The sequence below is a fragment of the Agelaius phoeniceus genome, chromosome 2 (assembly GCF_051311805.1).
Source record: "Agelaius phoeniceus isolate bAgePho1 chromosome 2, bAgePho1.hap1, whole genome shotgun sequence".
In the NCBI taxonomy this organism is placed as follows: domain Eukaryota; kingdom Metazoa; phylum Chordata; class Aves; order Passeriformes; family Icteridae; genus Agelaius; species Agelaius phoeniceus.
The window spans coordinates 52,188,348-52,215,860 of NC_135266.1; the positions used below are offsets into that span (position 1 = coordinate 52,188,348).

General features: G+C 41.4%; 2 protein-coding genes across 10 annotated transcripts in view; one reads left to right on the plus strand and one right to left on the minus strand.

Annotated features, from left to right (window-relative positions):
* Positions 1-25,951, minus strand: LOC143693344 (uncharacterized). Of its 4 annotated transcripts, none has more exons than XM_077173627.1 (4): positions 24,964-25,951; positions 23,091-24,285; positions 11,074-11,105; positions 1-69 (listed from the first exon to the last, which is right to left on the minus strand). In XM_077173627.1, exons 1-2 carry the CDS (start codon positions 25,949-25,951, stop codon positions 24,200-24,202), a joined length of 1,074 nt encoding a protein of 357 aa, XP_077029742.1. In that variant the 3' UTR covers positions 1-69; positions 11,074-11,105; positions 23,091-24,199. The 4 variants fall into 4 exon arrangements, with proteins under 4 accessions (XP_077029742.1, XP_077029745.1, XP_077029744.1 ...); XM_077173630.1 differs by lacking the exons at positions 1-69; positions 11,074-11,105 and adding an exon at positions 21,927-22,773 and having other exon boundaries at positions 23,091-23,176; positions 23,939-24,285; XM_077173629.1 differs by lacking the exons at positions 1-69; positions 11,074-11,105 and having other exon boundaries at positions 21,927-23,176; positions 23,939-24,285.
* A 432-nt stretch (positions 25,952-26,383) lies between these two features.
* DACH1 (dachshund family transcription factor 1) overlaps positions 26,384-27,513 on the plus strand; it is a 352,148-nt gene continuing 351,018 nt past the window's right edge. For all 6 annotated transcript variants that reach the window (XM_077173622.1, XM_077173620.1, XM_077173621.1 and 3 more), the window contains exon 1: positions 26,384-27,129. In XM_077173622.1, the coding sequence (XP_077029737.1) occupies positions 26,384-27,129 (746 nt within the window). The remainder of the gene's footprint in view (positions 27,130-27,513) is intronic.

Sequence of the window (27,513 nt, forward strand, 5' to 3'; positions counted from 1 at the left end):
TGAACATAAATCTTTCACATGTGTACAGAAATGTTGGTGGGAAGACATATCTTGACCGATTCCTCTGTTCTGTGGACAGATATCATAAGGATAGTAAATCTGTAATAAGGAGTACTTGTTATCTGTGTCTTAGAACTATAGTTAAGTTTAACACATTAGCATTTCTAAACCCATCCCTTATATGGCTAATAATTAATAAGGTTCTTAATACTAAATATAGGCTTTCTCAAAAAAAAACCAAACAAACAAAACCCCCAAAACAAACAAACAAATCAACCAACAAGCAAAAAAACCCCACAAAAAAAACCAAACCAAACCAAAACAAAACAACAAAAAACCCAAGCAGCTTTTTATTTCTAGAACTGAGTTTATTTAAAAAGGAGAAAACAACAAGTATTTAAGGGGATGACCCTTTAGCTCAAAATTAAGAGAAGAAAGAAGATAAAAAGAGTTCACAGAGAAATAAATTACAAACATCCTATATCAGCAAAGCATGTAAGGGGTGAGGGTAGAAGTACGACTGGGTTTTGGAATCATTCTTCAGACTAATTGCCTGGTATGCTGCCCGTGTTTCTGTCAAAAAACATGAAAGGAAAGTGCTGACTGATTATATATATTGGAATATCAAATTAGGACATACATTCTGAAATATATGGAGAGAATAAACTACACAGATAATAAGGCTGCATTTTTATCAAGGCTTTCTGGTGATGATACAAACCATGTAAGGGAGCTCAAGTATTTTTACACAGTGGCTGTCATCTGATAGCTGAGACAAAATATAACTCTATGTACAAATAAAAAGGGGGGGTGAAAGCAAAATGAGAAAACAGCTTTAGATACCCACAAAGATAGCAGTGGTACAGAATTGCATGAAATGTTGTGATCATAATTCAACCCAGTCTGTTTGACCGTCAAAGGCCATAATAAATTACATCTGTTGCTTTGTAGCACCTACAGTGGTTAAGAAAGTAAAACAATTTAAATGTATAACCTCTTCTTTTCACACGCTCCAGCCCACATGCCTTTATCCAAGCACAGTGATTTGTTTGTTTGGCTTTGTTAGAGTCTAATTAAGATTGGAATTTGATGAGTGCTCATTGAATAGAATTCATTCTGGATAAAATAAAGTAGCGATACTTATTTGTGAAGAAAAATAATTGGAGGACTGCACAGAAGGATTAGCTCCTTTGACTAAAACCATACACTAGCCCTCTGGTACAGGGTTTCCAGACTGAATATTGCTTGAGTCTTCAGCTGTTTCAAAATGTTTGGACAGGAAAAAGTAAGTGCTATAATTATGGGGAATGTGTGCTGTATTCATTAGACAAGACAAGAAGTCGAATCATTGTTTAATGCAAAAACTTGACTCTCTGTTAGCTATCAAGTGTTCATAAATACACACACACACCCCACACACACCTTTCTTCTTTTTCTGGTTCCCTTTTCCACAAAACAGCTGCAGACTCTGGGAACTGAAGGCCAGATTTCCCAAAGAGTTGACTTAAAACAACTCTTAAACACAGCTTTTCAGCACCCATTAGCTCTAATCAGAGGTAGAAATCTCCTCCAAAAATATATAGGAAGTCCAAGCTAACTCTCCAAGGTCAGAGACAGGGCAACCTCATTACTGTGTAAATTAGAGGAGCATAGTGTTTTGAAACATCTCACAGAAAGAAAGATTCAAATGAACTCCAGCTTGTGTGATGGGAAGAAAAGAGGATAGAACAAACAAAAAAAAAGCAGGCAGACTGGAAGATGGCATCAGCAACTGAAGAATGCAAACAATTCCTTGATATGCTTATCTTAAAAATATACTGTCTAGATATAGTGATTGCCACATTATAACACCCTCCTCTGTTTTGACTTTCCAATCTCCCTTGTGTTTTGTAATAGATATCATCATTAAAAATGCCTCTGATTAACTTATGAACATTTTTAAAAAATATATTGTATTGGTGGTCCCTTTAGAAAACACGGGGTTTTTTTCCTTGTAACTCTTCCTAAACTGCCACAAAAAGATCATTTAAAAGATCAAAGTATAGTGGCAGATTAAACTTGTGAAAGCAAAAATATAGAGATGAATCAAATGTATGCAGTTACAAATTAAATGAAGATGAATGGAAGAACAATAAGGGATTCAGCTCTCTAATTGTGTTTCAATATTAATCTCTCATTCTGCCATTTTTAGATAACAGTTTCTTTAAGAAACACTAATGTTAGAAATGGACACTATAGCATCCAACAGGTGATAGGTCTGGACATAAGGAGAATGAGTCTTAACTGAGTTTACTGAGTTAATCTTTTTGTTGGCATAGTAATACTTTCTAGTCATTAAGGGTACAATTTGCAAAGACATTTTTAACTGTTGGAATTTGTTTAAATATTTATTTTAGTGAAATCACAATGAAAATATATTTCTTGCTTGAAACAAACCCCTTTTCAGAATGCCAGCACCCACAAGAATGCATGACTGGCTTTTGTGACAGCTGAAATCTGTATAGTAGATGTTTAATAAATGGAGACATTTTATACTAAGTTTTGCAGATTAGTATTTTTCCAGTGGTGACATATGTATTGGAAAAAAATCTTTTCAAAATGAGGTCACTGCTTTAAAAATGTAAGAAACATTGTCAAATTTAAAATGCTCTTTTAGGAAAGAATTCAGTAACTGCACATTAAGAGTGCCTTAATGTCTGCGACAAGCAAAACATCTGCTTCAGCAGCGGAAATGGAAAGTTAATACTTCAGATAAGCAAAGGAGGTTTTGAAAAAGAAAAAAAGAAAAGAGAAAAAAAACAACCCTGCTATAAACCTTACCCAAAACTCACATGAATTCTTCTTTGATCAAGGTAGTTCAAATGGAACAAATAACTCCCTCTTCCAATTAGTTTCATATCCTCTAGCCCTATTAGCTTTCTCTCCCCACCCTTTTTTTCACCAGATTTCTTAGTTTTATCTTTATTTGACCCTGGGAGGGAGAAGACTGAAACCAGTGTGTGCTGTGACCTGGCCCCACACATCCCCATGGCAGGCTTAGAGTATCCCTAAGGGGGTGTGTGCTCAGTTCAAAGCTGCAGTTGCCTGCAGATCCCACCTGACCTTGTGCTCTGCGATCCTGGACATCCCTCTTGCTGTACTGGCCCCCTAACACCAGCTACAAGTCCCCACAAGGGAAGACATCAGATTAGCTGAGTATGTCACAGCCTCTTTACACTGCTGGCAAGCACATGCTGGGAGGCTTTTCTGCACCCATGACTAACATGGGCCCAACCTTTTGCCCCTAACCTTGCCCCAGAGTTTGTTTATGTAAACCAGAGAGTACACTTGTACCCAAACAGCCTATCTCAGAGCCACATGAGAAAAACACTATAAATCTAGCCATTATACTCTGTCAGAATGCTTGACAATTTTTCCTGGGTGAATGTCTTCATTTTGCTGCCTTTCTGCTTTTGTTTTACTAAGACTGGACTGGGATATAAAGATTTGCAGTTGTTCCTGGGCTAGCTGCATCCAAGTCCAAGATGGAAACTGCAACACCATTTGTTTAGGATATGTGACACTTGCTGAACCTACATGAAATACTTTGCCAGCTGACAGAATAGAAAAGTCCCACTGATCTAGTGGAAGGGAAAGAAACTAAAGACTAGGATGAAGCAGCTGTACATGCAGGTGTAATGTAGAAGTTCCCATATCCAACAAAAGGGATATAGGCCAGGCAATATGATTTTGACAAAAACAACAATGTAAGAGAAAACAGAGACAGAGGGAAAGTGGAGAAGTAGGGGATGAAAAAGACTTTCTAAGAAAGTCTATAAAAACTCAAAGTTTAGAGAATCAATGTACATACATGGATGAATGCAAATTTCTTTCTAGTACATTTTCATTCTTCGTGTTTATCTAAATAAAACGTAAAAAGGCACAAAATTCTTCAAATGTTTTCTTCATAATGTAAAAGCAAAGTAAATGTTCTTGGAAAATTTCTCCTGTGCTTAAGCCCAGCAGTAACTAGTTAAATATTAACTTGCATCAGAAGCAGGAGACTATCTAATTTATAGTTGTAAAGGTTATGCAATTCTAGTCACTAAAATACAAAACCAAAACAATCATAAGGCCTTTGTATTTAAAATTATACAAATATATAACACTATAGTTAAAATGCAAGTACACATCTCACACACTATGGATCGTAAACTACAATTTCTCTTGTATTGGAAATTCATAACGTACTTTCTTTAGCTATTGGGTTTCAAAATGAGGTCATATAATGTGAAATGGATTTTTTTTATACAATCAAGTGCTTAAAAGCTGTATTATATATACTTCCAGATTGTTTGTTTCTTTAGAATCAATTATACTCTAAAAGTCACTCTATGAGAAAATGCTTAAACTCTTCATACGCTATATAGTGTGCTTGTTACTATATAAAAATTATAACAATAAAGGTAAAAAGTCATAGCAGGTTTGAGCTAAACATTGTAAATTTTTCATTTTAACTCCCATATTAATGTGAGGCAGCTATACAATTTCTTCAGCAAAAACCTATTCATAGTTCTGAGTAGCAATTACTGTTGTTACTGCCATTAATGAATCAACAGAGACATCTGGGACTGGTGGCTGACCTGCTGCCTTGAAAATTTGGAAATGGTGTGGAAATAACACTTGAAAGCCATTTTGAGAGGTTTTCTACTGTCTCTTCCTTTCTCCAGTGGTAAGATGTAGTCTGAAAGGAAGACACTTAGAAATAGGCATCTCTCAGTAGGTAACTATACAGACAAGGGGAGAGAACAGCAGTAGTTTGAATGCCAATGGAAAGTGTAATGTTGAATTCTGTGGTTTAGCTCTCCTTGCCTTTCTAAGGCCGGGCCAGGTGGGGCTTTGAGCAACCTGGTCTAGTGGAAGGTGCCCCTGCCCATAGCAGGGGGATTGGAACTAGATGATTTTTAAGGTCCCTTCCAAACCAAACCATTTCTGCACAGGGATGGCATGAGTTTCTCACAGATCTTGTGTCATGTACAAGTGAGTATCCTAAACACACTAGTAGGTTACAGGTCTGTAAACTGAACAATAATATTATGTACCAGGCAGCTAAACTCCCTTTATAGTCAGCAGAAGTGGAGAGTAGGATTTGGCTGTGAAAGACAGGCATAGGGGTTAGTTCAGCTCCAACAGGGTATCCCACTTGCTATCCTGACTCTTCGGAGTGACGCAGTCAAATGCTTTATGTTTTGGATGATATATAGCATTTCACTTATTGATGTCCTCACTTAGGTGTCCTAACCTGGACACTGGATTATGCTTTCAGTTTTGATTCTAGAAAATGCGGACATTGAGCTTGCTGAAATTAGATATTCAAAACTGGGGCATGGAGCAGACACAGAAAAACTTTCTCCGTGAGGTTTCCTGAAGAGGATATTACTCTGTGTTCCCATGGTTCTGTTGGGAACAAGATAATGGAAACTGGAGACTGAGAGCTGCAGTTTTTCTTGGAGGCCAGATATCACTGAACATCTGTTATATCATAAAAAGAAGAAAAAAGGTCTTAGTATATAAACAATTTCTGGAATATTTAACAATAGTTTTGGTAAGTATATGCTCAAGTAATATCCTAATTTGACTACATATTCCTTTCTGGGTGATTAAAGTGGCTGTACATCAGAAATGAGATTGTCTGTCTTTCCAGAAAAAATGTAAAATATGCAGAGATATTACTTTCTCAGCAGTCATGTGCTACTCAACTAATTATGCTTATAATTTTATAATTAGGTAACCAAAATGTGCAAATTTTGTTTCTGGGGGTCTTCAAAGACCCCCCTCTGTTTACATGGAAGTTGGGCTTAATTCCATTGCCTAAGGACAAGTATATAATAACACTTTATAACTTGTGGAGTATCCTTTTTGGGTAACCTGTGCTCTAGAAGAGTGGCAATCTCCCATGATCTCTGTGTCAAATTTCCCAAAGCTGAGCCCATCAGCCAATTTGGTAACACAACATGAAATCATATTTCAAAAAGGGCAGAAAACACAAGACAGAGAGAGAGGGGAAAAAAGAGTGAGAAACATCAGGGAGAACACCAAGGTCAGAAGAGGAGCTATTTCCACTGCAGCCTGTGGAAGACACCAGAGTGGTCTGTTTAGATGGTTGTTCCTGAAGGAATCACAGCCTCTGAGGAGCCCTTGCCAGCACAGGGGAAAGTGGGAGGAGGCAGGACTCTTATGTACTGATCATCCCCCCTTGTTTTTTGGGAGGTGAAGTTGATGTTGGGAAAGGGACTAGGAAAGGTATTGTGTTAATGTTTATCTTGTTTCCCACTATCAAAATTAATGGTTACATTTTTTTATTCTAATTGGCAATAAATTAATTTTCCCAGATCAGTCTGTTTTTCCCATTACTGAAATTGTTAAATGATGTCCCTGCCTTTATCTTGACCCATGAATTTTATCATTCCTGTTCTTACTATTTTTCCCCACCTCCATACCAGTGAGTTGTGGGAATAATCAGGCATTTGGGTGGGTGGTTTCCTGTTAGCCAAGGCTAATTGACTATTTCACTCCAAAACAAAAATATCAGTGTAGTTCTGGGTAGTATTGCAGCAGTAGTGATTCCAAGAGACACCTGAGATTGGTCTGTATCTGTTTTGATGCCTTCTGTCATTCTCCTAAAGAGCTTTGCACTCTCAAATACTGCCACATATTCCATGTTGTGCTTTAGGGCACCCAAAACAACTTTAGATAATGCATGAATTGCAGCACAGTTCTCACATTACTTAATGCCTTTTTAACTGAAATACATCCCTAAAAAGTAAAAATTTTATCTGTGGTGTGCAAAAGAAAGTACATGAGGCTCAGAGGAGACCCATGATCAAATGCTGTTTAGTGAGGGTGTGGCCAGTCTCTTCTAGATGGGACTGAAATTAAGCAGACTAGACATAAACTACTGTATTGCAGTAGTCTGGACACCAAGAGCAACTACAGGAAATGCATTTTACAGTAGACACATAGAGTAACTGGAACAAAAGAATAAATATTTCACCAGTGAACAGAGCAGGGATGGTAAGCAAGCAAGAAGAGTGGTAGTATTTATTACAACAGACAGAAAAAAACCCCACTAAGCATTTGAAAACATACACAGCAGTGTGCCACATACATCAGATTCCAAACCATAATGCTAAACAAACGAATGTTGAACAGTGTAATGTTCCAGTAAAGGAAGAGGGCGCTGAAGACAAAGATGACTGTGCAGCTGCTTCCAAGCTGCTACCGACAGAATATAGAATACAGCTTGTTTCTTTGGGATGAATGGGTTCAGCATTGAGTTACAAAGCAAGAGACATGGAAAAGACAGTGTTGAGGGGAAAACTGAAATGAGGGATCATCAACCAGAATGATGACTTGCTGTCTGACATACTGCTCTCCAAATTTTCACAAGAAAAAAAGAGGGAAATTTTTCAGACACAAAAAGAAAATTTTGACCACACTGCATTTTCTGAAGACAGATCACGAGTGGCTGTGATGCACCAGCATGCCAGGCAGCAGGGACAGTGGTGACCACAACCAGTGCTCTGCCAAACTAAAAATAAAACAAAGGTACTCTCTGCTGAGGAAGTGACAGAGATCAACATTGCAAAACTGAAAACAAAAGGGCAGTATAAGGAATTCCAACATGGGCCTAAGAATGGGCTGACACTAGTCCATTATCATACAAGGGAAGCTCAAATGAAAGAAAAAAGGGAAGGGCACAGACTCAGTGTGATTCAGTTCATCTGTCACAACTGGGTTTTAGTATATTCACAGAAGAAATGGAAATGTGGTGCCTAAATGAGTAAACAATAATTGAAGAGCTAAGGAATTCATGGCATGGTACAATAAACTGTGAAACCATTTAGTATTTTTAACCAAGCAATGTTTAAAATGAGACAACCAAATGTAAAGGAGGAAAATTCTCATTGCTGAAACAGAAGAGATGGGGGGATTCTTTAAAGGGAATAATTAATAGCATTTCCTTATCTCAAGCACAGCTTTATATATAATATCTGAAAACCAAACACTAATCCCACCCCATCAGGATTTCAGGACAAGTTACAAACAAGAAGCTGACAAATAACAAAGAGGCAGGATATAAAATCACAACAGAAAAACTAGAAGTATTTGACTCTCTTCCCTGATGAAACAGATAAATGTTCTTAATGAAATCTGTGAAGGCAGAAAGGAAAAGCCTTTCTGAATAATAGAAATAAGGAAACTGGATAGCATATTGTGAAACAGTGACCTCACTGACTTAACAACTGGAGACAGCTTGTACTGCTCTTCATAGCAAAAATAATTTCCAGTGTGATACAATACATCAGTAAGTATACACAACTTACAAAAGCAGACAAATTCTGTTTGATAAATAGAAGATTAGGTCAACTACTTTTCCCTTAAACTCTTCCTGCTCAGGATGAGTCAACAGCACTTCCAAAAAGGTCAACACTATCCACAGAAAAAATTCCAACCCCCCAAAAAACTAGAAAAAAGAGCTTTAGCCAAAAACCCCCTACAAACAGCTAAAGCAAAACAAATCTTCTTTTAACTGTTATGACAAAAGGTTATATGCTGGTAGGCAAAAACATCAGAGAAAGACAAAACCCCAATAAATTAGCCAATTCTGATTAAACACAATACTGGATTATTCTGACTCTAGAAATATGAATGAAAGGACCAGAAATGTAAAAGCCCTGACCCAGTCAGCAAACACTACTCATCATAAGGAGAAGACTTTTCTTAATCTCAAGAGAGTAATAAAGAATATAATTCTATTTAATTCTTATAACTTCAAACTCAAACCCTGACAGAAGTATTTAAATGATGTAACACAAATATGTAATTGCATTACAAAATAAAAGTTCAGTAACTATAGAATTTCTATTGCTTTTTGATAAATGCTTCAAAAATGGTAGATAAGGACCTGTTCAGATCCATTTTTTGTATCTAATAAATCAATATTTCAAGACCACATCTATGTAAGCTGAAATCAAATTACTATTTTCTATTACCAAATATTCACCACTTTGACTTTAATGATTTCTCTGTGTGCTCAGTACCACTACAAAAGGTTGGTGGCTACAACTCAAAATAGAGTGCTAAGAATTCTCTGAAACAATATACTTGTGAATCTGAAACAGTTCTGGCATTGCTTGAAGGCTCCTCCTATTCAGCATGGAAATTATTAAAGCTACTCACATACTTAAAACCAAGTTTATGGACAAAGTTTAGTCACTCTGTGACACTGCAACTGAAGCAGAATGTAAATTTGAGGAAAATTTTTTTTTTTTTTAAGGTTCCACGAGGGGCAGCACATATATATCTGTGAGATTAGCAAATTGCTGTAATATGTACAAGTCTTAAATATCTAAGAAAAACTATGTTGATAGAAATCTCAGAGGTAGCTCAAACTGCTCAAAAAAGCTTACACTAAGTAGGCTTCACCACATACAGTTTTGTTCCTATTTTGTCTGAATAAGTATACTGCTGACTCTCAAACTGTTGAACCTTTGGGAGGAAATGGACAACACTAGGAAAAGATTCCAAAGGGAAAAATAAATATTACTGATATCTGCATAAGGATGAGATTGACAGGACATCCTTCAAAGAGTGAAAACAGAGGCCCAAAAGAATATTCAGGTTTAAAGATGGTTACAGTTTAAGAAGGCATACTCTATTATGGATGCAAAGTGGATGCCAGGTGTTCAAAAATGCAAAAGGAAAAGAAGTTTAAACCAATATTGAATATCAGACAGGGAATAGTAACCTGGCTTTCATACCTATTTGACCAATTTCTTAGCTGGCAAAAAGTGACATTGCTTGGTTTACTCAGGAGGAGCCTGGATATTCATAGCAGCTAGGGATTCAAGCCCTGGTGCACTTGGATGTGTTTTGTTTAAATTAGAAAAAGGATCAAGAAACCGGTTTGGCTACTAGTTGGGACTTCAGTAATAGAAAGATGGACATAGAGGCAGAGAAATAATTGTGTAGCAATTTCTCTGTAACACTTGTTGGCCTACATACTCGTGATCTTCTGTTGCTAGTCAGGAAAGAAGGCATTCCAGCAGTGATGCAATCAGAGGGCATTAGAAGCTCGTAGTAAATTAACTAAAGGCTGAACTTCTTTTAAATTAATAAATATATCACAGACACATTTATATGGTTAGTTATGGATGTTGCAATAAAAGTCTCCGAGGTTTGACCTGATAGCTCATTTTTTATCATGGGAATGGGTTAAGGGATGGGAGCAGGCTATGAGAATCAGCTACTGTTTATTTACTCAACTGCAGGAAAAAAAAACCATTAAAAATCCAACTCTGTGTACATGTGAAAAACTGTAATATATTCAGTTCATGTAGACTCTAATATGTTTGTGGGCATCATAATCGTGAATAGGAAATAAAGAGTAGATTTAATAATTAAGACCACCTAATCAATGTCTAAGTCCATGTGAGTGTATAAAACTTGTGGCAACTTGCAGAGAGCATAAAAAAATTTTCTAGAATTGAGTAAAATTCCATTACAAATAGTTTGCAATGATTGACCAGTAAAATCAAACCAATTATCCAAGCCCTGAAAATGCATGCACTCCAGAATAATGTTGTGCATCAACAGTCAGTGGGCCTGCTCTCATGTGTAGAATTACTCTAGTGTATAAATTTTTCAGGACTAGGGCCAAGGAATATAATGCCAGACAACAGAGCCCAAAGACAGTTGGCAGCCATTCAGGAAAAGTACTGGGGGTAGAGGTATCAAAACTGTGGACATTTGAGTAAAATTAATAAAACTATACAAATGAAAGATTTAAAAACCCCCAGATTTTTCAGACTTCACACATTTTTTACAGTTTTTTTTTACATACAGCACGTTTTTTTTGTACAACTTTTACAGTTTGTATTATCTTAAACTGGAAAGAAAGAGTCAAACCAATTCCAGGAATCGGTAATAAGCTGAATTTGGCTAATGAGAAGCAAGAACAAAAGGAAAGGAGGAAAAAAAGAAGAAAATAAAAAGACATCAGAAAATAAGAAATTGTGTGTTTAGACTTACCATAGTTCTTTCCAAGTCAAAGCTGATTATGACTGTTTAAAAACAGAAAAAAATGGTCATTGAGAAAGCATTTAAAATGTTACCTTGATCACAACAAGTAAAAGATGGCACAGTAAAGACCAAAAGTGCATACAAAGGAAATGGTAAGTGATAAAATAAAGAAAGGACGATTAAATATTAAAATAAATTGGGTACCTTAAGTGAAAGAAGAATTTGACATATTTTTAGTTCCACTTGTGATAGAGGCCTGTCTCAGATCACCTAGGACGTTTCTCACAGTACCAGCTTAGAGGCTGTCTTTTAGGTGTTCCAAATCTCTGCACTGAATATGCATACTTCTCTTCACGGACTGCATAAGGAGACCAGGCTCCTATCTCTGACACATAAACCATCTAAAGATAGGTTGTGTGAGTACTGGCTGGAAGCAGCTGCCATAGAATAATTGGCACTCTCTAGTAGTAAAGAAAAATTTAAAAGAAGAAAATTTATGGGGAAAAAAATCCAAACAATTCTTGAAAAGCAATGCTTTTCACATCTATTACATATCTTCCAAAAGATACAACAATACCTTTGCAACTGCAAATACAGTCTTTAAAAAGGACAAGGAAGGTTCAATAAAATAAACTAGAAGGTTCCAGCTTGCATGTTTAGACACAGGCAAGATGTCTAGTAAAAGGAAAATATAACCTTGGATATTTGTCCTGTGTTTAGTTAAAGGGTTGGATAGTGCCAAGAAAGACTTTTAGGAGACCTACCCTGAGGTAACTTTCAGACTTCAGGACAGGTATTCAAATATAACCATGGACTTCCATTAAAGATGCAACAATTAAGCAGAGTAAGGCAGTGTTTACTCCAGGGATTTTACAGCATAAATGTTCTTTATGTCAGGGGAAAAGAATGTCACTTGACCTGTGAAGGACATTCACACAGAATGGCAGCATCTACAAGCATTCCCCATTGAGTTAGGATCCCCACTTTTGTCCTCTAGGTTGCATTAAATTTGGCTGTGAGAGAAGGTAAAGTGAATACCCTGCTAAGTGTCAGATCTGATTCACAGGGTAAGCAACAGGATGTGAAGAGGGCACATCAAAAGCCCACAAAGCTCCATAATCTCAGTCATTCCCTGTACATTTATTTATGTAAATAGACTTGGAGGCATGCCCTGAAGATCAAAAAGTAGCATGGTGAAATTACTTCTCTTCAATGAGACTGGGAGGTTCAACGCTATTTGACGGATTGAAGGAAAAGAGTTTACGGATTTAGATAATAGTTAAAACAAAAGACAGCATTAATCTGATGTTTACGTGGTTCAAATATGGGATACATCTCTCATACAAGCATTTCCTACAGTGGGCAAAGAAAGGAACAAGCTCTCTTTGACCAGAACCTGTGATTAGGAAAGGCAATGTTCATAGGTTTACATTCTCCCTTCCCTTCAATCCTGCTTCTGGAAGGCAGTCAGGTTTAGTGTTGTGAACTGGGAAAATGGACCCTTACTGATGATCTAGACCAGAAAAAAAAATCTCAAACACCTTTGCCAATCCATAGCTTTTAAAATTTATTATCCTTAACTTTCCTACAGGTGACCCAAGCCCACCCTTCTTTTTACAGTCATGTTTAGAAGCAGGCTGTATATTTAGAGTCTATAGTAAAATAGACTGCACATTTACAACACTGATCTTTGCTTTCTAAACTACGGTTTAGTCAAGTACATTGTAGTAACCAACATATAATGAGCACTAACTACTAGAACTACATTCTGCTTCTTTGACTCTCCAGTAAAGTCATTTGGAGGACAAATAATATTTCTGAGGGGTTTTCCCACTCCATGCTGCAGTTCATTACATAGTAGTGAAGGGTACTAAATGCAATGAGATGGTTACTCCAACAATATGGGTATATATAAATTAAAAATAATGTAAAAAGAAAAGGAGACAGAGAAAATCAAGATAACAAGAACTGCAGGTCATCCTCATGGATTGTAAAAATGAGGCCTAAAAAAAATTAATAATGAGCAATGAACTATATCTAGTGTTGAATTCCCTGCCTCTCTCTGGGCTGGCATTAGCTGCCATTATAAATTGAGGGAAGAATTCCCAAAATAATTGCAAATATCCACTAGAGATTCTGCACACCAGTTAATGTGTGTCTGTGGGCATGCTAACAAAGGCAATTCCTTAGCAAGCAATACGTGAGTCGCCTGGGATGGTTAATGAATCTGCTTTGTGGTAAACTTTTTAGTACATCCTACAGAGACCTTTTAAGCATGTTGCTTTTGGAATTTTATTATTTTTATAAAGTTATTTTGACTGAAACTCATATTTCCTTTTATTCAGGAGATTCTTGCAGTGCAGTTTTCACTGTGCTACACATTTAGCTTTGGGGAAGCTTATTGCAAACCTGTTAGTTGATATCTGCAGTGGAGAGTATTGTTTTCTGCTTTATTTTAAAGTGAGGGGGTTTTGTTATTTTTATTTTTTGCACTGTTTAATTTGTACATAATATTTAATCTGTAGTGCCTCTCAGAGAGCCAAACTGCTAGGAAGTTACTCTTTTCTGTCACATTCTGCAAATATTAAACTCCAGCTCCCCATCATCATTTACAGCCTGTCCCCTACAGAGGGCACCTTTGTCTTATTGGAATTGCTTCTGCAAAAAAGATAATCGCTGGTTATCAGAGAAATAACTGAGCCTTAAAGAGAGCTCAGACTTCTCGCAGACACAAGGACCTTGCTTGCCTACGCTTTTTAATTAACCAAGTTTTGTACTGTTACTCAGCAGCAAGAAATAATGTTTCTTTCTGCATTATTATAGTGTCTCCTAAGAAGCGAGGCGATGAACTGAAGATTACTAGAATTTACATGAGAGGTCAATGAGTGCTGAGGCAAATTAAAGAGCATAAATTTAGGGGCTTTTTCTTTCTATCAGTAATTAAGGGATTTGTCATTAAAAAATGTTTCTGAGATGGGTACTAAAAACATTGTCTGTGGGAAAACAAGCTGTAGAAAGAAAGTCAACCATTTCCCAAATAAATCTTTCTAACAGACCTCCAATTAGTAATTGCTATCTGAAAGCTGTTCAAGTGGAAGAAAGTAAGATTTTAGTCTTCTTTGTAGGGTTAGATTATCAAAACTGACCCTGAAATTTTTATTTGGGAAAAATAACAATTGACTGCAAGACTGAGTCAAAAAGTAATTTTCTTCCTGATTTTTTTTTGGTGTGCTATTATTTATGAAGTGTCAAGTATATCATTCTTAGTATCTACTGGTTCTGAATAAAACTAGCAATACTTTTCTTCTCAAGACTGTTTCCCAGCTCAATCTGTAACACCATCTTCCTTTACAGGCCACTTCACAAACGTGTTAAGACAGATGCAAACATCATTGATTTGTAAATGGCAAAGTGAAAATTCTAAAGAATAATCTTTCCTCTGTCATTTTATACATGTCTGACTATTCAAAACAAGCTACAGCTGTAAAAAGAAGCATAAGACATTGCATTTATGTGACTCCCAAACAGGCCAATACTGTGTTAGTTCACATTAACTGGGGGGAAAACACATGCATAAATGCATTGGTCACTTTGCATAATGCTTTTTTATGGTGTTCCTATCAATAAAAGTCACAAATAGCCTTATAAATTTAACAGGAGGCAACCTGTTGCAAGAAGACTCTAACTTCCCAGGCTGGTTTCTGGGGCTGACATTGAGTGTAAAGAATCTAACACAAAACCCAGCAAGGAATGTGCCCTGCCTTCCCTAACATTTTTCTAGAAGCTCTTATAGAAAATGCATTCATGTTTACATTTTCAGCTTCAAATACCCAGCACAAAAGCATGGGAACACAAAAACCTGAATCTCTAGTCTAGGCTGCTAAATTAATTAAGCAGGACTCGTATTCGTGCGTAATACTTTAATGCCATTGGAAAACTGTTTTAGGGAGCATTTTAGCAAGCTCCTCCTGTGTTATAATTTTACTTCCTTTTTCTTCTCTAATTATAAGCCAAAGCTGGATTCCTACCTAATGAAGGAATCTTTTGTTTTTTTAAGATTTCATTTCTAGGAGTCAATAGGAATGTTGCCCATGTAAAGATTGCAAGATCAAGAGCTTGTACCTATAAAAATGTCCAATGTGAATATATGTTTTAAGACATTTACAGTAATATAAAACAGTTGAAGCTACATTTGCACTAGTGCCAGGAATGTTTCATAGAACATGATGGTCTACACTGTAAAACTGTTTGAATTGCCCTTGGTACACTTTAAGCATCCTAAACCCCAATTCCTGGTTGCAGTTTGAAGGAGAGGGAGGCTGCACATCCGAGACCCTTCCCAGCTGGAAGGCTACTACTGCTACTATCCTGTTTTGAACAGCAGAAATTTACAAAGAGGCATATGTGCTAGTTGGCTATTGCATAGGAACATTCCCAGGCAAGTTTAATTTGCTAGCATAAACCTAGCTTCCAAAACCGTGTTTACTGCAGCCATTACACATCACAGTATTTAAAAGTATTCAGCTATCAGCCCTTACTTGTAAACTGTATGCCGAATTTTAAGTTTATATCAGTAGGAAAGAAAACACTCAAGAAAACATTTTCTCAATTATAGGTACTTCTATATGCATTATTTTCCTTGTAATTGTTTCAGCTTGATAGAAAAAATAAAACTTAGAGCTGTTAAGAAAATGTTTGTTTTGAATATGGCTGTAGATAGTATAGATTACAACAGAAAGTAAAAGCCACAGAAGAACATTTTAGAAGTATCTAAACAATTTAGGGGTCCCACTTTGAAAAGAGGACAACTTTACCAGCAGAGAACAAAAGACCTTCATTTTCAGTGAGGGGTACTCCATGATATTGACAGTGAAGACATGGTACAACCCCACAGCAGGTATGGTTGAATTCAGCCCTTAAAATCCTTTCTCAGTAACATGGCACATTTTCCTTGAGAAGTAAGAAAGTCTTCCTGCTGGTAGTAGTGTATTCGTCAACTGGTCTAAATTTTCCAAGGAAGAACCAGGGAAATCTTAATTATTGCAGACCTCACATTTGACTGCTCACGTTCATTGCTGCCATGTAGGAAACCTGGCTCAAGTTCTCTTGTCCTGTGGGAACAATAGAAGCTGGATGTGTGAAAACTGGTTTCCCACCCTGGAAATGACCTGCCCAACTGGTTATTAGTTGTACCACAGAATGCAAATATGGACGCAGAAGCACACAGCCTCATTTCAGCTTAACCTTCCTTGAAGGTCCACTTGTGCAAATGTAGTGTACCCAAGCCAAGACTGCTTGTGTTTCAGCATGGATTCTATCTTCAGAAAACCCCCAGCAGCTCTGAGATTTGTGCTTCCATCAATATGGCCAACAGTGGAAACCAACCCACTTGGTGAATTGTGTTAAGGTGAGCTTACTAAGGGATTTTGGCACCCACTAAGTCATGAGACAATTGGAAGTATGAGCGTGGAACCTGAGTTTTGTTGTGGATCTAAGCTGCCCTTTTCCTCTTCACGTGTGAAAACAGAATTATTCTCAACTGCCTGGGACTGATCATCAGATAGAAGGGTGTAATTAAGCAAAAGAACAACAATTAAAACTTTCTAAGCGGCTAGATGAAAGCAATTTAGATGGTGGTAGCTCATTTTTCTTGTTTTGAAATTTACATCTTAAGTTTATACTCACATGTTTAGAAGAACAAATTTTAATAAAACAAACTTGTTAGTATATACTTTTAACTAAAAAGTATTTTGTGTGGATAAAATTTAATTATTGTGATTCACCTCCTTTTAGATATTTATGATTTTCTTAAATTTGTTTCTTGCTCAAATGTATTAATTGATTTTCTGTAAAAAGTTTCATTCCTTTCCAAAGTATAAGGATAAAATGTGGTTTTCTTTTTTTTTACTATTTTGTGACTCAGCTTTTTGCTTTCCAAAGTTAAGTCTCTTCCTATAGAACTATAGCTGCACCTAAAGCTATGAATGTATTCAGGAACTTCTAACTTTATAAGTATTTTTATTGGATAAATATTCCAAGAATTTACTTTGTATAAAGACTTATATACATAAGCTTAAAACCAAGTATTCATATTAATAAATTTCAGTTGCAGTGAATCAGAGAGCACTGAAGAGGAACAGACAACAGTGAACTCAAACAGTCTTAATAAAAGTCTTTTGCCATTATCCACAATCAATTTGTGTATATTGCAAGGAAACTTATTTTGATTCTACAACCCCCTTTTAACTTACCATAAAGACACAGGAACTTTATAAAATGTTTTATATCCATGCCAAGTATTATCCTGTAATAAAATAAGTGGATTTTTTTTGCAGGGGGGGGAAATGAGAAAATAGAGAAAATCATGAATTGCTGCAAATTATTTTCAACTAGTTTGGTATTTAGTACCTTCCATATTAATGGGTTTGTGTAACTAATTTTTGGCATAGGGAACTATTTAGATGTACATTTTGGTTCTCACTATTGATGAAGAATGCACAGCACAAGTAAGGGAAAGGTGTGACTGTCAAATAGAGGTAGAGAATGGATAAATGTTCCACCAGATGATTTTAGACCTTGAGCCCAAGGTGCTTGAGAACATATTTGGAGTTTTCCTTCTCTGCTAAACAAGGTCTTAGTATCTTAAGACATTTATACAATGTGAACCAATGGTTTACTGAAAGCTTTTAAAGACAGAGTTAGAAGAAGACAGGTCTAGTTCATCATCACCTACTTGTGCTCCAGCGTGTGTGATATAATCCAAAACTGCCTCTTAGAGCTTTGGGAACCCTGCACAGGAAATTATATTATGCTGGACACAATTTTAAGTGCTTGGATCTTACTGGGAACATTAACCAGTAGCCCAATCCACAACAAACAATAAGTAAATGCAAGAGACATTCACTGCCATTGTGAAAGTTTATTTTGAACTTATCTACTTGGTATCTTTTTTCCAGAGGGTTGTTTGTTGCCTTCCTTGGAAAGTTCATCTCCACATGAAGGAGATCAGACAATCTCCAAGAAAATCTCAATACTGCCCAGTAACAATCTCTCATGCATATAAACCAATAAACAAATCCCCCAAAACACAACCCAAAAACACCTGAGAAAAGAACAGGGCCTAATGGAAAAATCTCACAAATCTTCTGTAGTTTTCAAGTGTCGGGGCAGAATATCCAAAGCTCAGAAATGTGTCTGGTGTAGTTCATGTTTCCCATCAAGGCTTAACAGCCAGGCAGCCCTTCCAATTCCCTTCACTATGAGTGTGAAGACTCAGTATGGAACACTTGCCCCATTCACACACCTTCTCGGACAGATGGGGAGCAGCAGGGGAAAGACAACTTTTCCATCTCTGCTTTTTCTGAGCACAGACAATGAAGAAACAAACCCTCACTTAGTCACAGATGGGCTTAAACTTTCTTTTGTCCGTACCACATTCCGCAGTCCCGCGCACATTTCCTTTCCCTGGACGACGTTTCTGCGCGGGGCGCGGAGGGGCGCGGAGGGAGCGCTGCCCCCCGCTCACAGGCACTAGTGGGCGCTGCGCTTTCTGCTCCGGCTCTCCGAGCAGCGATGCTCCACACTGCGATATACCACACTGCGATATACCACGCTGAGATATACCACACTGAGATATACCACACTGCGATATACCACACTGAGATATACCACACTGCGATACTCCAGCCGGGCTGGGGCAGCCGGGGCGGGGCAACTATTGCTTCCATATAAAGGACGCTGTCTGTGTGCGGACTGTACGGAGAGTTGTCATTTACGCTATTTTACTTTATTGAAGTTGAACTGAGAGAGGTCACTGGTGAGCAAGCACGAGCAATGCAGGCAATTACAAACGCTTTTTTTTTTTTTTTTTTTTTTTTTTTTTTTTTTTTTGTATGTGTGTGTTAAGCATTACCCCGCAGAGCCCAGCTCAGGGCTCAGAAATAAGGTGTCTCTTGCTTTACTTCTCTGTTTTTACTACACAAAACACCCGTGACGTCCCAAAGAAGGACAGCTTAAAGCTGTCGCAGAGCTGTGCACACTATGTTAAATATGGGCTTATTTTTGTGGGGCTGGCAACATAACTTTTTTTGGTTTTTTGTCCAGGCTGGCATGGGGGAGAATTAAAAAAAAAAAAAAAAGCCCTCCACTGACACATTTATCTCCTGCTATTTCACAAAGAAGTGATCTCTTTGGTACTATTGCAAGAGACATGCAAAAAAAAAAAAAAAAAAAAGAACAACCAAAAAAACAACCTGGGCACGTTACAGGAGTCTACTTAGCAACTTTCAGACTTTGTTCTTCTGTTTTGCTACATAAATACAGTAGACAGAAATGGGAGATAACGGTCCCAATGCCAATGAAGAGATCAATTGCTTGCCTACTCTCGTTTACGACAGTGGAAGAAGCACTGGTTTTCCCTAAAGCAGGTTTTTTTTTTCCCGGTAGCCTGATGCATGGAAAGCGAGTGCATTGTCCTCTGACAGCTGATGCTTATCGGGCCGGTGGGGGTATTGTGTTTCAGCTCGTGGCACTGAAAAACCTTGTAACTTTCTTTTGAAGTTAAATGGCTCCGTTTTGTTTCCGTGTGTGAATAACTCTCCGAAGAACTACAGTGACCCAAAAGTCGAACTACAGTGACCCAAAAGTCGACCCGTTTACAACGCCTGTCCAAGCGACCTGTTCCTGTCTCTCGGGCGGAGCTTTGCCCAAGAAGGTCCCCTCGGAGGAGCAGACGGGCGGGCAGGAGGAAAGGGGGGCGGAGGGGGAGGCTCCTCAATCAGCCCAAGTTGCATCGTAATTAAATTGTATTTTATCCTACCGAGGCATGCAAAATATCGAGCAAAATACAAGTTTAAGTAATTTGTTTGTCCTCTTACCTGTAGGAGTTGGAAATTAACAGCCCCGCTAGTTTACTGCTAAGCCTGGAGAGCGAGAGATTGCTTTGCAAACATTACAGTTATTATGTCTGCAGTTGGTACTCTTTGTATAAATTATTGATCAGCCATCTTATTTTTCTTTCTGCTTAATGGATATTATAGCATAGCCGTTTACACGCTATAGTTAAGGTTGTGTCAGCACTTCCATTTATAACATCCCCCTTTACCCAGAGTTTATAACTCTCTATAAAATTCCGCTCTGTGCTGAAACTTTTCAAGCAAGGGCTCGGACTTTTAAAAATCCTTCCTCATCCCCCCCCCCAAAAAAAAAGACCCAAAAAAAACCCCCAAACAATTAATAATGTTTGTCTGTTTTTTTTCTTTTTTGAAATATGGGAATAATAAAGGTAACACCCTCCTCCCTCAACTGTTTTCCATTCACTTAAGTGACATGAGGAAGAAGAGGCAGCGTCTCGCAGGCTGTCAGTTCCTATATAAAAAGAAGGCAGCACTGTGCATTTTTTGTCGCTGTTATTAATATTGTTACGGGAAGCAATTAGCGCCGGAGCGGCAGCCGAGCCGCCGCCCTCCGCCCGGCCGGGCGCGGGGGCCCGACCGCCGCCCGCCTCCCCTCCCGGCGGCACCGGGGCTCGGCGGGGCCGAGGGATGGACGGAGGGAGGCGGATCCAGCCGCTCCCCCCAGCTCCCGGGCACGGAGCAGCAGGAGCGGTCCCCGTGCACCGGCAGAGACCGCACAGGAGAGCCCGGAGCGCTGAACCCGGGGCCGGCTCCCCGGTGCTCCGATTAGCCTAGGCTGGGAGCGAGGGATAGAGCGGCTGAGCGAACTAATTCTGTGAAGGGGGGGAGGCACGGCAAAGGGCAGCTCAGATTAGGTCACCGCTTTAACATAATTTAATGGCAAGGGCTTTGTACTTCATAATTATTGCTCCGAGCGACTCTTCCTACCTGTTGGTAGGTGAATTAGCACGTTGGACTGAGGACCTCTAATGAGAGCCCAAGTCTAACTCAAACAACACAGAGGGCCCCCCGTCTATCCCAGCCCTCTTTTAAATCACGCAGGGAAGTTGGGTATCATCTCCTCCCCGCGCTGCAGCTCTCCTGCTCGGCTGTCAGTTGTCAGGTGAATGTCAGCGGGCAGTGCCCAGCCACTGCTCCATCCATCCATCCACCCATCCATCCTTCCATCCCGAGCCAGCCCGGGAGGGGACCACGACCCGATCCGTTTCACCATGTGGCTCTGGTAGCAGCAACGTGACCGAGAGGCTCAGATCGACAGAAGAGCTGTTTTAGTTACTGACTTCGAAACGCCTTTTCTGAAGTCAGAATAGTGATTTAAGGGGGAAAAAAAATCGTAAATAAGCAAGTAGCTTAATTGGCGTTTGGTTTTTGCAATTTCCATAAAAGCGCTTGTGCGTGGGCGTGTGTGTGGGGCGTGCGTGTGTCCGTGTGTCGGATGCCGGCGCGGAGGGGGGGAAGGGATGCGCGGGCTCCCGAGCCGTCGGTCATCGCATCCCTCAGTACAGCGCGTCCTTGGTCGCATCACCGGTTAGCATCCCCGGGATAACACCCATCGCTCTTGGGGATGAAGGGGAAGAATTGAGGCATATTCCCTGGTGCTAAATCCTGCCCCTCTGCTCAGGCGGTGAATACCCCCAGAGCCAGTGCGCTGACTCGCGGGAGTAAAGCCGGCAAAAACCGCTCTAGCGCTGAAGTGCCGGGGCTGGGGCTAGGCAGGGCGTGTGCGAGCTGCCAAGCCCGCAGCAATTCCCCATCCAGCTCTGTGCATGGGATGGCCAGCCTCTGCTGTCAGCTCTCTGGCTGAGAGGTTCACATTAAACATCAGTGCAAGCAGGAGCAAGTGCTCCCAGAATCTTGTTTTTAAGGACTTTAAAAGTTATTTTTAATGGCTTCAGAAGTTTCTTCACTTTCATTCTCCCACCACTTTTTTTTTTCCCCTTTGTTAGGCAGGCACCATATGTAAATGCAATTTGTAGTAAACAGAATGTGAAAGCAATCTTGCCATGTATTTTGGGTTTTTTATGATATATGGTGGACTGTTCAGAAATGCATGCTATTGTTAAAGCTGTTTGTGCCCAGTGTACTAATGTACTGTTTGATTGAGTGAATTAGCAGTCATAACAATCTGGCAGTCTGGCCATAGAAGTGTGCTCAAATTGATTTGTGTTATGGCTGGACTGGAAAATCTAGTGTTAGTTGTTTTTTTGCCCTGGGGCATTGTTTGTACCAAACTCCACTTTTCATTTAATTTTCCAATAGATTTTTGAAAGACCAAAAGGTTTGTGATCAACGTTTGCTGCACTTTATTATTATTCAGCTATTAAAAATATCCTATGAGTAATTTCAGGTTCCCCAAAACCTTGCTTTCAATTAGAGTAAACATAATTAGCGTTACGTCGTGCTTGGAATGGCAAATCTCCCTTTGTATCTATTAAGCATGTTATCTACTTGTCCTGTCACTGAAAGGAATCCAGTTTGTATTTGTATTGGACAAGGTTTTGTGCTACTTTGACTATAACACAACAATTAGAAAAACAGTGCTGCAGTATCCAGTTTCTTACTACTGATACAACACTTCACATCAATCTCAATTGTATTCATGGTGTTTGTCAATGTTTAGTAAATGTCTTGGTAGAAGAGAAGCAAAAAAGGATCCCTTTTCACACACTTACATTTCTATGAGTCTGTTTTCCTGAGCGATGCAGGGGGGGATTCTGTATGAGGTCCCTCCCTCTTTCTCAGTCTTCCCTCTAAATAGCAGATAGCTCTTCAAAGGGGGATTGCTGCTTGAGACCTGAGATTAAAGCAAAGCAGAACTTACCTTCCCTGTGCCAGTACTTGCTCATTTCTTAGAATCTCTGCTCGGCAGTTGTTTGCAAGAATTATAATGCAGCATCATTAAACCTAAAACATTACTCTATTGATCACAGAAAGCTTTGTGAAATCATCTAGTTTCTCCTCTTCAGAAGCAATGAACAAAATAGGTCACTATACAAGGGTAAGACAAGACACAAGACTGAAAGGTTTCTCGGGAAAATAAACTCCAAAGAAATGCAGGGGGGAAAAAAATTGTAGACGAACTTAAAATGATAATGCACTATTCATCCTTACCAGGGGCATATCTTCTGTTGCATCCCCTCTCCCGGTCCATTCCTTCACACACGTTCAAGAGACAAACACTTTTCTGGGGTGTTTAACTGAATGAATTTAAATATTTAATTATCAATAATAACTGAAGATGGGGGAGGGAGCTGGTGTACTATCCTAGCTCCTGTCAGTCAAGTGTTCAAATTCCTTAAAATGCAACAGCTACAATGCATTTTGTAATTGCATTTTACCCTTTACAGCTGCCCTCAAAATTGTAATTTAATAAAATAGTGAACTCCGTATCAGTCTTTTTTTTAAAGCAATAAATTATAATCATTGTCAATACATCTTACTGTTTTAACATACATTTTAATATACCAAAATGGTAAAAAGAAAAAAGAGAAAAAGAGAGAGAATACCTGCCCTGAACAGCTACATGAGCAGAACAGAAACCCTGCTTCAAACAATATTCCAGGAAAGAAATTAAAGACTTCTTAATTAGTGCAGCAATTAAGCTTTCTTGGTCGCATTTTAATCAGCCCAGGCCCTATCAAAGGACAAACAGAACGATTTGCAGGTCTTTGAATTTTAAACAGTCTTATTGATTTCAGCACCATAAGTCTTCACTTGACACAGGGAGAATTTTCAAATATCAGTTACAGTAATTTGAGTTTTGCTGATATCAACTCAGAGAGCGAAAAAGAAAACACCCAACAATATTATTACACGAAAGCGTCAGCAACTAAGAGGAATGCAATCTAGAGAAGTTTACAAAGGATGACCTCAGGATTTATTGGTGTATGTGAGTGTGTCAGTATAGGTGCGAGTTAAATTAAATTGAGACACTCCCCATAATAATTAGAAACACTTACCGTGCCAGAAGCTTTGAGGAATCTCGAGCCTTTTCAAAAATCTTTCTTTCTAGGTTCCTAATCCCAGTGTTGAATTGATATCATCAAGGTTAACCCAAACCCCTGGTAGTAAACCTTTTCAAACTACATTTTCCTTTGGACCATGAGAATTATGTATCTGTGGGAATACACAGCAAATAGAAAAACAGAAGAGCTGGTGTAGGAATCATGTTGTAGGAAAAGTAGGGAACAAATGAAGTGGTAGCTTTCCTAATTTAGAGTTCACACAGATCTCCAAGTGGCAGTATCACACGTGTCTGGCTCTGTCCTGATCTTCTTATGGAGCTGTTTTGTCTCCACTGTTTTGTCTTCACGAGGTGTGAGAGAAGGTGACATGCAAAAAGAACAGGTGAGGGAAAGAAAATATGGACAGAGTTGGCTTTCTACAAGTGAAAAACAGGAAGAGGCAGTGTATTTAGATTTTGAAATTACAAGTTTTATGCAACACTAGATCCCACCACTGGGATCCTACCATTGGAAATCAAGTTGAATATGCTCCTCCAGATAAACATTCTCAAAAAACCCCACCTAAAAATGGCTCAAATAAGTGTTCTGCACAATTATGGGTACACAAAACTTTAAAACATTACTCTGTGTTTTCATGGTTTTATTTGTAATTTTAAAGATTTTAGTGCAGGATAGCTTAACTTTCACAAGCAAAAGTTGTCTTAAGTGGCACTAGAACAAATTCCTGTAAATTAAAGTATAACAAGCAAGCAGATCATATGAGAACAGTTTATGTCTGATACTGTGGAAATTCCCCTGCACCAAATTAATACAGTTGAGATTATCCACTCTACAGATGTGTCATCCCGTGAGTCATGTCTCATGTAATAGTATCATAGGAAAAAAAAAAAGGCTATGGGCACATACATGCATGGCAATTAAGTACACGCAGGGCGGATTTTTGAAACAGGAAGAACTACGCACGCACCGACCCCTGATTTTGCAGACCCCCCCGTCTGTACCAGTGGCCATTTCTTTACCCCTTTCAGTGTGCGAAGTGCCCTGAAGACACGCAGGACGCAGCCCCGGGCTTTCCCGACGCAGCCCGGCTCGCCCGCCGCCAGACGCGCTCCAGCCGCATCCCGGCTCGGGGCCGGCAGGTACCGCGCCCGCCGCCGCCCCACCGCGCATGCGCGGGCAAGCGCGCCGGCTGACTTTGCGCGCTCCGGGGCGCGGAGGGGCCGGGCCGGGGCTGCGCGCCCACTGCGCGCCGCCCGCACCTGTTGCGCGGCGGGACCTGCGCGGGCCGCCCGCCTGCCCCTCTGCCAAGTTACTTCTGTGCCGCCGCAGCCCGCTCGGCGCGGCGTCTCGGCGGCCTGAGCCGTAGCGCCTCGTAGTCCCCCTCCGATCCGCGGCCGCCGCAGGAGAGTCCTCCGCGGATGCTGCCGCGTGGGGCTGCCCGTGCGCGCCCCGCGCAGCCGCCGCCGCCTGCCGCGCAACAAAGGGCACCCTCGGCAGCAATTCCCACCCCGCCGGGAGGAGCGTCTGTGGTCCCGGGAGAGCCACAGCAGCAGCAAGAGCAACAGCCCCGTCCGGAGGTGTCTGCTTTTGTCTGCCCCGGCAAGGTGTGCGGTGCCCAGCGCCCGCCCCGCGCCCCGGCTCCCCCGCTCCCGCCCGGCTTTGGGGGAGCGCTAGAGACGCTCGTGTTTCTCCACAAACTGTGTTGACAAGCGACTGTTGAAAAGGGCTGGGAAAATTACATCTCATCTCTGGTGGGGTGAAATATGAAACATGTAATCTAACGGTTCCTGAAGGAGGGGGGAGAGGGACTTCTCTCCCTCTCTCTGTTTTCCTGCTCCGGGTTCCTGGTTGGATAATTTGGGTTAATACTAGTGAGTGAGCCTTTTGCTGCTTCAAAGGGTATTTCAAGTTGCCGGAGCTCCTCCCCTCCGCACCGTGTGACAACAACAACTCGTCCAGCGAGCGAGCGGCGGCGGCGGCGGCAGCAGCCAGCACTTCCCCGCTCATTTTCTCTCTGTCATTCCCCTCTCAATCTTTGATCAATGTACTTGCCAGAGAGAACCGAAGTCCTTCAAACCTCCTCCTTTTCACCTTCGTCTTTAACGTGGTGCTAGAGCAAGGACCACAAAAAGAAACTGCCCTCCCCCTCCCCTCGGCCCCAGCCCCGCCGCCCGGAGCGGACTTCTCCTCCTCCTCCTCCTCCTCCGTCCCCACTTGCGGGACACTTTGTGCGTTCTCTCTCTCACTCTGCCCCCTGCTCTCTCGCTCGCCGCAGCACCTGATCTGGGGTTATCCCCCCCTTCTTCTCCCCCCTCCTCCCTTCTCTCCTTTCCTCTTTTTTTTTTTTTTAATAATTTTTTTTAATTTTTCCCCTTTCCCCTGCGTGTGTGTGTGGGAACTTTCCCCCCTCCCCCTGCCCCCTCCGCCGTATATGTGACCATGGCCGTACCGGCTGCTTTGATCCCTCCGACCCAGCTGGTCCCCCCTCAGCCTCCGGTCTCAACTTCTGCCGCCTGCACCACCACCACCACCACCTCGTCGTCGGCCACCTCGTCGTCGGCCACCTCCTCTCCGTCTCCGTCCATCGCTCCCCCGCCGGCCGCTTCGGGGACAAACCTATTCCGGCCGGAGCCCATCGCAGCGGCGGCGGCGGCAGCGGCGGCCACAGTCACCTCCACCACCAGCGGCGGCGGCGGTAACGGCAGCGGCGGCGGCAGCGGCGGCGGCAGCCCCAGCCTGGGCACCGGCGGCGGCGGCGGCAGCAGCAGCAGCGGCGGCGGCAGCGGCGGCGGCACCTCCACTCCCAATGCCAGCGCGGCCAGCGCGGCCGGCAGCCTGCCCGGCAAGCCCGTGTACTCGACCCCGTCCCCGGTGGAGAACACCCCCCAGAATAACGAGTGCAAGATGGTGGATCTGAGGGGGGCCAAAGTGGCCTCCTTCACCGTGGAAGGCTGCGAACTCATCTGCCTGCCCCAGGCTTTCGACCTCTTCCTGAAGCACTTGGTGGGGGGCTTGCACACGGTCTACACCAAGCTGAAGCGGCTCGAGATCACGCCCGTGGTCTGCAACGTGGAGCAGGTCCGCATCCTGAGGGGGCTGGGGGCCATCCAGCCCGGGGTCAACCGCTGCAAACTCATCTCCAGGAAGGATTTCGAGACCCTCTACAACGACTGCACCAACGCCAGGTAAGCGCCGCAAGGCACACGCGCGCCCCGCCGGCCCCCCCGCCGCCGCCGCCCCCGTCCCACCCCCGCGCGGTGCGGTCCGGGCGAGCGCTGCGCCGCTTCCCGCTGCCCCCTCCCGCGCTGCCCCGGCACCCAGCCGGCCTTCTCCGCAGCCAGCGGCGCTGCTTCTTGGTGGGACGGAGGGGGGAAGGGGAAGCCGTGTTCGTGCCCCCCTCCCGCTTCGCTTTGCAAGTGTCGCCCTGTCATTGTCCCCTTCCCTGCCCCCCGGGCCGAGGCGTGCCGGGGGTAGGGGTGGCCGCGGGCAGCGCAGCGCGGGAGCGGAGGACCGGCAGGGGTGGGAAGGGGCCAGAAAGTGCTTTCTGACCGAACCTCCAGCTGAAGTTT

Coding starts and splice junctions, on each gene's coding strand:
- LOC143693344 (XM_077173627.1), bottom strand. CDS start 25,951: ATGAGCGGGGAAGTGCTGGCTGCTGCCGCCGCCGCCGCCGCTCGCTCG. Junction 24,286..24,963: donor CACTTCGCACACTGAAAGGG/GTAAAGAAATGG, acceptor CACCTCGTGAAG/ACAAAACAGTGGAGACAAAA.